This window comes from Carcharhinus amblyrhynchos, chromosome 5 (assembly GCF_965287045.1).
Source record: "Carcharhinus amblyrhynchos chromosome 5, sCarAmb.v2.hapA, whole genome shotgun sequence".
Classification (NCBI taxonomy): Eukaryota; Metazoa; Chordata; class Chondrichthyes; order Carcharhiniformes; family Carcharhinidae; genus Carcharhinus; species Carcharhinus amblyrhynchos.
Window position 1 is genome coordinate 61657220 of NC_137328.1, and position 12672 is coordinate 61669891.

Here is a 12672-nt window from a genome sequence, read left to right on the forward strand (position 1 = left end):
ATGTTGGCGAAGCGTTCAGCCCAGGTATCTTGTTGGGCCTGTCCCAGGTCAACATGGATGTACTGTCCTCCCAGCATAAAGGGTATCTGTTGTCTCCCAGATGTACCTGTGGGCTGATTACAGCAAAATGCTACACAGGTCCCCACTCAAGCCCTGGAATGACCCAGTGATGTAGACGTTCAGGGCTGTTGCCATCTATACTGACAGTAGGAGCAGGTATCCATGAAATGGTCCATGAGGAAATGGCACAGGTGTTTTACTGTCTCCGCACTAAAGCAGAGCCTTCAGCTGAACAAGACATCCCGCAGCTCGTTGCAGGACGTGTATCCTATACAGCCGGGGGTCTCCTTGAGCCCTTCCGGTCAGGCCGTGGTTTGGCCAGGTCTTAACCCAGACCAGCTGCCCCCTGATGTCCTTGTGCAGCCTTTGGCCTGGGTTGGTCTTGCCACAGGTGACAAAGTCTGTGCACTGCAACAGGAGCAGTGACTATCACTGCCAATTCTGCTGGCTCGATACCGAAATTCATGTTTGCTCTGTGGGGGTTGTGGGAAGGGAGAGAAAGTTCGTGACGTTATCCATCTGGGCCCTTGTTATCCCGGTGCCATTTGCCACTTTGATCAGATGCTGACTGTTACCACATCATCACCTCAGCAGCAATGGGAATTGCCTGTGTTGCCAGCCATGTCCCCCACAGCTGCACCCCCAGTGTAGTTGCATGGTTGCTGATGTGCAGCACGCATCTGCTCTCCTAGATATGGGCCTGTTGTGTCAGCAGACTGGGCTTAGTGCTCTGGCACTCACATTGAGCATAAGAGTGGCTGTGGGAACGTCCTCAATGAGGACCCTTTTGCAGATTACGCCTGTGCGCACCCACCTGAACATTTTGGTGCAAACTAGCTCCCAGACAAGCATCTAGGTCAGACAGATGGTGGGGAGGCGCCCTCTGACTTCTATACGATGGGTGGCCATCGTAGGGAGCACTATAGAGTTCCTGCAATGTGCACAGCTGTATTAACACCTGTCGTGCTCTATTAATTGGGGTAACAGCTGCCAGATGCTTAGACTGCCTGGAATGGGATATCTGCTAAACCATGGAGCCTTCCCAGCTAAGAGGCAGCAGGGTGGAGGCTGAGAAGTTAGTGCGATTTGACCTCGACCTCTTGCACACCTCAGTAAGCAGGGAGAATGCTCACCACACCACTCCAAACCACTTGGCCCACCCCATGCCACAGCTAAGCCACTCTCTTGTACCCTGGAGGTTGGTGCACAGTGGTACTTGCTCTCCCTCGCAACTGTTGTGCCTGAACCATTCTTTTTAGGAGCAGTAGTGACTCATGCCATGTGGCGTCTTGCCAGAGAGGTGGGTGCATCGGGAGAGGGAGTTAAATTGCCTGCCAAACTGGCTAATGAAATTGAAATGCAGTCAATCTCATGCTAATCTGCCTCGTGCTCCTTCTGGGTGTGAATCAGTTTGTTCCATTAGAAAGGGGCCAGGAGAATTGCAAACTGGCACCAGTGGCAAATTGGGTTTTATAGGCTTGCATGCTATTCTCTGGCATTGGCAAGATCTGCTTTGTCAGAGAATCGCCCCATTATTTTTTCACAATGACCTCCATTTATTATTTCGTGGGATGTGGACATCAAAAACAAGGCCAACATTTGTTGCCCATCTCTAATTGCCCTTGAACACAATGCTTTCCAGGTCTTTTTGGGAGAGCTGTTAAGTGGTTCTGTAGTCACATATTTGGACAACCAAGTAAGCATGGTGAATTTACTTTCCCAAAGGACATAAGTGAACCAGATGGATGTTGCACAATCACTGACAATTTCATGGCCATGATTACTGAGACTATCTTTCACTTCCAGATTTATTAATAGAATTTAAATTCCACTGGCTGCCACGATGAGATTTGAACCTATGCCTCCAGAGCATTATCTTGGATTTCTGGATCACTAGTCTAGTGACATTACCACTCAGTACAACTTTGTTGCTAATGACTTTAAAGGAAAGGCATTACACATCTTTATATTTGGTTGATATGATAATCATTAAATTGTATTAATTTATGTTGTTTGATTCTATCTAGTAGATACTTATTGTATACACTTTCACAATTACTCAACTTGGTTAATTGAACTGTAGTATCACATACTAATCGTGTTTATTGTTTTGTTTTGAATGTTCATGTCCATAGAACTAACAGGCTGTCGATTGAATCTGAAGAGCCTTCAGGGGAACAGGAGTAAGGATAACATTATGATTGAATATGTCATTGTGTGGTGTTCTGTGGTCATGGCTGTCCAGTTCTACCTTGCGTTTTGTTGTGTGGTACTGTTTTTGTATGTTTCTGAACTTGTCAACACAAACTTCTTGGATGATTTTTGGATCCAATCATCCCCACCTTTTTTTTTGTTTCAATCAATGATTACCCTTTAACTCTGAAAATGAAACGATTTCTTGTCTTCTCTCCAACCTGTTGAGAAAAATCTATTCAATATGTTTACACTAAAGAACGCAAAGTAGTCTAGCAGATTGTAGCAGCAAAGCCTCAACATGATAAATGCAGCAGTGATTCATCAAGTCTTTCATTTGTTGGTGGATAGAAACAAATGTTGATGAACCATCCTCAATTATGTTTGCATTGTTGCATCCAATCTTCAAGTAAAATAGAATGTGCAAATTCTGAACATCTTAAACCAAGATTATAATTTTTTTCAACTTCTCTAAATATAGTGATTTTTGTGAAGTGTAGTTTCACATCATTCAGTAGCCTTTGGAACCTCACTGAAGCGTATGGAACCATTGAAAATTATTGCTCGCAGTGTATTCAAGAATACAGAACAGGATAGGTTCAGTCCTAACCCAGGGCACTGAGACAAAACTAGCACCGTACAAGGATAGCATCTGGTTTGGATGATCAACTATACCCTTTGAAGTTTATCCAGTTGTCTCAATTTGATACATTCACATGATAGTGTTGGGAAGAATACATATTTTTGCATTTGTACGTGTGTTCTGCAGTTGATTCGATAATTTAAGAATACTTTTGTAGTGTGTGCCCATTTCAAAAGCTTAAAGTTTAAAAGTTTAAAAAAAAGTTTAAGAAAAACAGTAAATTAGCCAAGTATAAAAATACAAGAATTTTCACATTTATAAAAATGAAGAGCAGCTAATATGAACATTGGTCCCTTAGAGGCAGAGTTAGAAGAAATTATCATGAGGAGTAAAGAAATTCCAGACACTTTGAACAAATACTTTGTTGTTTTTGCATTATCAAACGCAAGTTAAATATAAAAATAGGGGGTAAAGAAGGAGTGAAGAAAAGTAAGGAACTTGTATAGAATTTGATGCATTTGGGTGCACAGTTCTGAGAGTGCATCTCTGAAGAGATGTAGATACTTAAAGCAATGTCTCTCTGACATTTGTAGGTAGGTCATGGTGCACCTGTAAACTCTCAGGTGTGTGAAGGGCCTGAGCCTGCCTCAGCTTTGGTGCTTGGCCTCTTGTTGTGCTGTCTCTAGTTTCTGCTACTGGATATTTGCACTGATGCCTATGCAGTGCTGATCTCCTCCAGCACTCCAGGATGAAGGAGCACGGGGTGAATTATTCCATCTGGGTGATGTCCTCTCAAGACAGCTTCTGAAGTGTCCTCCCCTGAGGAACTCAGATATTTAATACCACTTTAATGAGTGGTCCCTCTGTCCCTAGGCTATACATTGCCCCATTAACTTTTGGAACCACCAACACTGTAGCCATAGTCACTTCTAACCTCAAATTCCATCCCTCAGTGTGTCAGATTAACAAATTTGTACACAGAGAATCTCCAAACGTAGCGCAGCTTCCTTTTGACTCGCTCTCCTGTAAGTCAAAAGAGCCCTCGCAGTGAATCAGTTTAGCAGGAGATGGTGATGTAGTGTTGATGTCACCAGACTAAAAGCCCAGACCCTAGGTTAATGCTCTGGGGACACTGGCTCAAATCCCACCTGGTGGAATCTTCCCTTTAACAGCTCTTTTAATTTTCCCCTGAAATGGCCTAGAAAGCCACTCGGTTCAAGGGCAGTTGGCATGGGAAATAAATGGGCCTTGCTCACAATGCCTGACCCTATGAACAGTCAAAAGAAAAGATGAGCTACATTTAAGTCACCAGCATTCAATGGTGAGTTACTGAAAGCATGGGAAACTGGGGTCAGTTTCATTTAATCAATCCCAGTGAATTACAATGCCATAAATGAGTGGCGCCTGTTTCTAGGTTCTCCCACGATAATAAACACACACTCTCTCTCCACATTCATCCTGTCAAGATCCCTCAGGATCTCAAAGGATTCAATCAAGTCATCACTTATTCTAAATTCTAGTGGATACAAGCCTAGCCTCAAAACAGTCCACCCATTCCAGGTATTTGTCAACAAACTTTCTCTGAACTGTTTCTAACACATTTACATCCTTTCTTAAATAAGACTAATACTGTGGTGCCGGTGCTCTACACAACTGAAGCATAACCACCCCCACACCCGCTCACTACTTTTGTATTCAATTCTCCTTACAATAAACACAACATTCTGTTAGCTTTCCTAATTATTTGCCTACCAGAAAAAGGCATATTTGTACCAAGTGTTCTCTGTTAGCTAGCCAATCTTCAATCCATGCTGATCTGCTATTTTCTGCAATAACCTTTGACATGGCAACTTATAAAATGTTTTCTGGAAATTCAAGTACAATGCATCCACTGGTTTCCTTTATCCACAGCATGTTACTACTTTAAAGAATTCCAATAAATTGGTTACACATGATTTCCCTTTCACAAAACCATGTTGATTCTGTCCAGTTGCCTTGAATTTTTTGAAGTGCTTGTTATAAGATCTTATTTCTAACATATTGCCCATGACAAATGTTAAGGTAACTAGCCTGTAGTTGCCTGCTTCCTGTCTCCCTTTTTTGAATAAAGGAGGTATATTTGGTATTTTGTAATCTAACAGAATCCTGAATTTGGGGAATTTTGGAAAATTAGCTTTAATTCATTAATTATTTCACTAGATATTACTTTTAAGACCGTAGAATAATGTCCATCAGAACCCAAGGATTTACTGGATCACAATGTGCTCAATACCACTTCCTGGTGATTGTAATTTTCATGAATTTCTCCCTCCCTTTCAGTTCCTGATTTGCAGTTATTTCTGGGAAGTTACTTGTATCCTCTCTAGTGAAGACTGATGCAAAATTAATCTGCCATCTCCTTATTTTCCATATAAAAGCAAATTACTGTGGATGCTGGAATCTGAAACCAAAAGAGAAAATGCTGGAAAATCTCAGCAGGTTTGGCAGCATCGGTAAGGAGAGAAAAGAGCTGACAATTCAAGACCGGACAACCAGCTTTGACAAAGGGTCGTCTGGACTCAAATGTCAGCTCCTTTCTCTCCTCACAGATGCTGCCAGACCTGCTGAGGTTTTCCAGCATTTTCTCTTTTGGTTCCTTACTTTTCATTATCAATTCCCAATACTTACTCTCTCTGTAGGACCAATGATCATGTTGTTAACTTATTTAAATACATAGGGAAGTCTTAACATAGATTATATTAAATAATTTGAGAAGTTCCAAGGGAGGACCCACCTTCAATCTTTTTGTCATTCTTCATCATTCTTTATATTGTCTCCAAACTCCTGACCCACTGTCAATCTTTGTACAGTTACATGTTTTTTCTTTAAGAACGTAAGAAATAGGAGCAGGAGTAGGCCTTCGAGCCTGCCCCGCCATTCAGTAAGATCATGGCTGATCTGCCGTGGCTCAGTTCCACTTTCCCGTCCTCTCCCCATAACCCTTAATCCCCTTGCCTATCAAAAACCTATCAACCCGCATCTTAAATATATTTAGCGAGGCAGCCTCCACCACTTCAACGGGCAGAGAATTCCAGAGATTCACCACTCTTTGACTGAAGAAGTTCCTCCTCAACTCCGTTCTAAACCGCCCCCCCCTTATCTTGAGGCTGTGCCCTCTAGTCCTACTGTCATTTCTGAGCAGGAAAAGCCTCTCCACCTCTATCCTATCCATCCCATTCATCATCATATACATCTCAATGAGATCTCCCCTCATTCTTCTAAACTCTAACGAGTACAAGCCTAATCTATTCAGCCCCTCCTCATAGTTCAACCCCCTCAACTCCGGTATCAGCCTAGTAAACCACCTCTGCACTCCCTCCAAGGCCAAAATATCCCTGCGTAAGTGCGGCGACCAAAACTGCACACGGTACTCCAACTGCGGCCTCACCAGTGCCCTGTACAGTTGCAGCAAGACCTCCCTACTTTTATATTCAATCCCCCTCGCTATGAAGGCCAGCATCCCATTAGCCTTCCTGACCACCTGCTGCACCTGCAGGCTGGGTTTTTGCGACTCACGCACAAGGACCCCGAGGTCCCTCTGCACTTTCTCATGCTGCAGTTTTTCGCCATGTAAGTAATAGTCCTTCCTACCATTATTCCTACCAAAGTGGACAACTTCACACTTGCCAACATTAAATTCCATTTGCCAGTTCCTGGCCCATTCGCCCAGCCTATCTAGATCCTTCTGCAGACTTTTGATGCTATCTTTAACTTTTTCAGGATATATAAAGGGATATTTCAGAGTACACATACATAACATACATATGTATAGTGTGTGTGTGTGTGTGTGTGTGTGTGTGTGTGTGTACTCTGAAATATCCCTTTAATGATGCCGCTACGCCTTTGACTTGTCTCTTAGACTCATTTTCCAGTTTACTTTCACTAGTTAGCTTTCAAACCCTAATAATTCCCCTTATTTAAATTTTAAAAACTAGTCTTGGACTATATCTTATTTCCCTCAAACTGAATGAAAAATTAATTAATATGATCACTGCTATCTAGTGGTGCCTTCACTGAGGTTATCAATTAACCATATCTCATTGCACAATATATGATGTGGTACCATTTGTTTTCTGGTCGGCTCCAGAACTTGCTAGTTCTAAGAAACATTTCATAAAACGTTTTATGAACCCGTCATCTGTGAACCTTTGTCCATCTAATTTCCTGCTTGCTTACCCTCTTATCACCATCATAATCAGGAACCGTTTTCCCACAGCTGGGCTTCTGGCTCACCATCTTAACCAGCTTTAGCAAGATGCACATTTGTGATCACTTGTTAGCAAAACTAAGTATAAGTTCAAACTCAGTTATGATGCCATTCATCAGTGACAGACTCTCATTGTTTGGGTTCATTCATGTGTAATGATCAATTGAGTGAGGCACAAGTGCACAACAAACATCTATGGACTATTAGGAGAAAATTAAGCTTGCCTAATTTCCTGATGTACTCAGAACCAGGAGTCTGTATTTCATAAATTTGCTCCTTTTTATAAAAGGATAAACATGTGTTCTTAACTCACTTTGCATTCCATGAGGAGAAAATCAAATGTGCCATTTGAAGTTGAAGATGGTGACAGTGGTTAGCATGGCTGCCTTACAGCACCAGGGACCTGGGTTTGATTTCAGCCTTGGGTGATGTGGAGTTTGCACATTCTCCCCATGTCTATATGTGTTTTCTCCAGGTGCTCCAGTTCCCTTCCAAAGCCCAAAGGTGTGCAGGTTAGGTGGATTGGTCTTGCGAAATTGCCCCTTTGTGTCCAAAGATATGCAGGTTAGATAGATTAGCCGAGGGTGGTGGGCTTGGATAAGTTACAAGATACTTGGTTAACAGAGCTGGTGCAGACTTGATGGGCTGAATGGCCACCTTCTGCACTGTAGACATTCTATGATCTATAACTATTCTCCCCATCACAGTCAGCACAGTAATTATTGAACTTCCTGTGTTTGCCCCTTCACCCCAAATTTATATTTTAAAGAACACAACTATTATATACAAAATAAATAATGCTTGTAGTTTTTTATTTAATGTTATTGCTGCAAATATAATCTGTTTTTTTTTATTTTTACCCAGAGTTGAAACAACACTCAGTAAACATATGGAGCAACAGTAACAGTTGGGCATGGACTCCCCACAACTGCTTACGATTTTTGTTTCCAACTAGCAACAGTAGCAATTAACTTCCTTTATTAATTCCTGACTTAACTGTTTACATGTTGGTTGTTCATGTTTATTTTATGAAGTGTTATTCTGTGAGTCATGCATTGAGACAGTTGTGCCTGTGAATAAAATGTCAAACAATATTGTAGTAAGTGGCAATAATATACATCTGGTTAAAAAACTTTAATTTTAAAGTAATTGTCTATTAGAAACACTGCATTAGTATTGCCATATTTAAAGGGAATCTCCAAACATCAAATTGCTTCCTTTCCTTTTTGCCCCTAAGCTTTTCCCAGTGAGCAGTAAAATGAGCAGTAGGTTTTGAAATGAGACTTAGCATCAGATGATAACCAGAGAGAGCAATTGATGAATTATCTGCAAATTTTTGCACCACTTTGCAAAAATGAAGAGGGAGAAGAAAATTGTTTATTTGAAACTTCAACATGCTTTTCTTGAGCTTTTCCCAGGCAAATTTGTTTGATTGTCTCTGATGTGGCCAAACCCAAGGAAGGTGTTGCAAGTTTTCATTCTATCTGTTATAGAGTTTTCACAACAAATCATTTTTCCTATATAAATGGGTTTGGTTTATTTTAAACTGATTCTAGTGTGGCAGACGTTATGTATACTCTCAAACTTATAATTATTGTTTTACAGCACAGCTATTTATAAAATAATTTTCTTCAATTTGTTTCAACATCTCTTTCCTTGTCCACTTCTTCATTTGAGAGGTTTGGGTCACCTGTATTATCCATATCATTTCCTGATTAGACAGGAGGTACTCAATGCTTTAAGAGCTGGTGTGCTGGAACATAAATGATTGATAGAGTTACAAAGAGAAACTTCCTTTTTGTGGAGTTCCAATCCCCTCAAATCCAGTAGTTCCAGGCAAATTATATTTGCTCTGAACTATTAGCTCATGCAATATAACACTAGCAATCCCATCTCACTGCTACAGAGATATCAAAAACCTTTATTATTGTAAAATTAAGTACACTTTTTAAATAATTGGAGTTTAAACAGCTTTGAAAAGTTAATTTCTTCACAGCCTGTCTTTTCATCCTTTTTCTCCAATCCAATTTATTTCTAAGTAAACAAAATCATTGTTGCTTCCCCACTCCGCCCCCCCCAAAACAAAACAAAACAAATATTTCCCCTCCAAGTCACATGGCAATTCTGACTTGGACATGTATCACTTTTTTTCATTATTACTGGCTCAAAATCCTGGGACTCCCTGTTTTGGAAGTATCTTTGACAAACAGATTCCAGCAGTTCAAGAAGACCTACCACCGTAAAGGTGATTAGGGGCCTGCAATAAATACCATCCTTGCCAGCAATTCTCATGTCCCAAGTTTTTAAAGGAAGCAATACAGTTATCCAGTTTGTTGAGCATCACCATTTTGTTCTTCATTAGGAGTCTGAATCTTGAATCCAGCCTCAACCTTCCAAGAGCAGAATGTTCATTAATATTTAATCTAGTGTATATTTAGTTTTCAGGAATATTTTATCACAGTACACATCCCAAATCACAAACCTCTATGAATGCTTCTATAAATCAGTTGGTAGGATCCACACAATTGTCTGTCCCATTCCACTGCTGTATGACTGAAATTGATAAGTCAACAGCAAAGGGATTAATACCAATTTTTTTCTGAAAGTAATGATTCATTTCAGTTACTGAGATTCCATTTTGTTCTATGTTAATGCTTTGTTTTAAATTAGTTACTTTTTTAAAATGATACTGTAAGTATTTTTGGTTATTTCTCTCCCTAACTAAAAGTTCAAATACCTTTTACTTGATTTCTTTATGCTTTCTATGAATCTGTTAACTGTGCAATATGGCATGGAGATTTCCTTTAACAAAAAAGCCATCCAATTGCTAGTTGCCAAGATCAATTAATAGTTTCTAATATTTTATTTTTAAAATGAAGTCTTAATTCCTGAATCATTTTTTTAAACAATTAGAAAAGTTTTGATGCAATAAACTGTAACTTTAACTGGTAATTTTAGTCAGCTTGTGCTGCACGGATTTTTTTTGTTATTTCATAGCAATTCTGAACTTTGAGTCATTTACCCACAAGTATTCTTCAATTTATTGATGCAACAGTGCTTTCAAAAATACTATTGCAGATTTCTAGGGTGAATGAACCTTGGTTAATGTAAACCAAACATCAATTACGGAAAATGTTTGCATCCAAATTTATTATAATTATGTTAATGAATATATATGGAATTCTGAAAATTTCAGTAATGTTTTTCTGTACTATTCACAATTTCTAACTAACCTGTTTTCATTAAAAATTATAGCAAGAAAATTGCATCCTAAGGGTTACAATCCCATGCAGAGTTGAATTTATTGTTTTCATTTGGAGAAGTCCCTGTCTAATCCACTTCCATGACCAAATAATTAGACCAATGAATGCCCTGAACCTGTTCTCCCAATTGTATTCCTGCTGCCTATCTCACCAAAATCCCATAGCTTATCAACACAAACCCTCCAGTAGATATTTTTAGAAGCTATTTCTCACCTGATATATTTGTGTCCTTCAGTGGATCTGGGGTGAGGTCCCAGCACTTCTTCCCTTTATACACAATCGACTTGGTGGCAAACTGTGTCCCAATCAATAAACTGTTCTTAATGATTTACTAACCTTGCAACAAATGTGTGTTGGAATCTTGCACAAGTTCTGAAAGTGTAAAGAGATTCAGTCTTCATTAAGTAAATTCCAAATACTCTCAATTTTTCCATTCCTAAATTCATGGTCAGTAGATTATTGTAAATGAAAACATCAGATTTTCTTCTTTCTTTCATGTCTATAAATCTTTCAATTAAATATTGTTAGAAAATGCAATGTAGTTAATGACACCACAAGTCAGAAATTACCTGTTACATTTACAGTAGTGTTTATTTCTATTAAAGTGTAAATTATGTAAGTGAATTACACTCATGCAGTATAACTAAATGAGCCATTTATGGAATGAATTCACTTTTTATTAGGATTTAAAAACAAACTACCTAAAGTGACTGCAAGAAAGATGATGGTGTTTCTAAAAGGGCATATTTTTCCTATATGACAAGTGACTTAACAGTCTCCTTCTTTCTGTGCCATATTAGCTGCACAGTCTTCAGAAAAGTTCAGTTTCGGATCACAGTCAAATTGAGCAATGCTCTTTTCAATGTAGATTCCTGCACTATCTCTTTTAACATAGAGACTTCTGAATCTTAAAAAGTGCTGTTTATACATATTATGATAGGGAATTAAAGATGTCCAACAGTTAGTGCATGCTTGGGCAGAGGCTGCAGCATCATTGAAGGAGAAATCAACACCTTATAGTAGCTATATCTGCTGCTCTCTCTGGCTGTTATGGTAAAGTAATGCCCTCTGCTAATGTATCCTTTCAGGCATTATTACTGTACTTTGAAAAATTGATGGTCATCCTTTATGTAAAAATATGATGTGAAACTTTACACATCCTTACAATGGTAATTTGCACTATTAAATGCTCTCCTGTCCTTTATGTTGTGTTGTTTTTTAATTTAAACTGTTCACTAGTAGAAAAGTGAAAGAATATTTGTTGAAAAAGGGCACATATATAGTGGGATCCCTCAGGAATTGGTATAGGATGAATTCTCTTTTTACAGATTAATACCAGGATTCAGTGGGATTAGGTGCGCAGGTCACGGCCTTTCACGCATTGGTACAGACTCACTGGGCCAAAAGGCCTCTTCTGCACTTTAGTATTCTGTGACTTGGGTATTTGTGCACCATGATTTCAACATTTACAGATGACACAAAACGTGGAAATAAAGCAGACTGAGTAGTATCGTAGCAATGGGATGGGCAGACTGGTGAAATGGGCACATAGTAGATATAATTCACTGCAAGAAGGTGTGAAATGATGGATTTTGGAAAAGAGAATGAGGAAAGGCAATAAATAGTACTCTTTTAGAGGGATGCAGGAATGGGGATCTGGAGGTTGATGTATTCAAATATTTTAGGATGGTAGGACCAAATTGAAATGCTGGGGATCTGATTTTTATTTTAAATAGAGGCACAGAGCACAAAAACATGGAAGATATACTAAACTATTAAAAATTACCAGCATGACCTCAGCTGAAGAGTTTTGTTCAATTCTGCTTACTGCATTTTTGCAAATGTATCAAGACCTGAGGGAAATGTGCCACATTTGACCCCAAGATGAACCTCCAGCCACATCTGTTCCATTACCTATTTCTGCCTCCATAATATCACCTGCCTCTGCTTAGCTCATCTGCCATTGAAACCCTCCTTCATGCCTTTGATACCTCCTGACTTCATTCCAATGCACTCCTGACTGGCCTCACATATCAGCCCTCGGTTAATTGAGGTCCTCCAATAAATCCATTGCCAATGTCATTCCACACACCAAGACCCATTTACCCATCACTTCTTTTGTCATTGACCTACATTAGCTTCCTGTTAAACAGCCCCTCTCATGCTTGTTTACAGTTATTTCTGTTGCCTCACCCATCCTTATCGCTAATCTCCTCCAGCCCCATAACCATCTAAAGATATCTGTGCTTTTTAAAATTCTGGCCACTTTCATTATCTCCAATTTTGATTGCTCTACAACTGGCAGTAATGTCTTAGCCCTGATGTTT

The 12672-nt window shown here is 39.5% G+C and overlaps 1 protein-coding gene across 3 annotated transcripts in view; it reads left to right on the forward strand.

Moving 5' to 3' along the window:
* The window catches only part of LOC145343067 (protein prune homolog 2-like), a 131087-nt gene extending 119538 nt beyond the window's left edge, over positions 1 to 11549 (forward strand). For all 3 annotated transcript variants that reach the window (XM_080188889.1, XM_080188890.1, XM_080188891.1), the window contains 2 exons: positions 2196 to 2243; positions 7947 to 11549. In XM_080188889.1, coding sequence (XP_080045015.1) covers positions 2196 to 2243; positions 7947 to 7986 — 88 coding nt within the window. In that variant the 3' untranslated portion in view covers positions 7987 to 11549. The remainder of the gene's footprint in view (positions 1 to 2195; positions 2244 to 7946) is intronic.
* The last annotated feature ends 1123 nt before the right edge of the window (positions 11550 to 12672 follow it).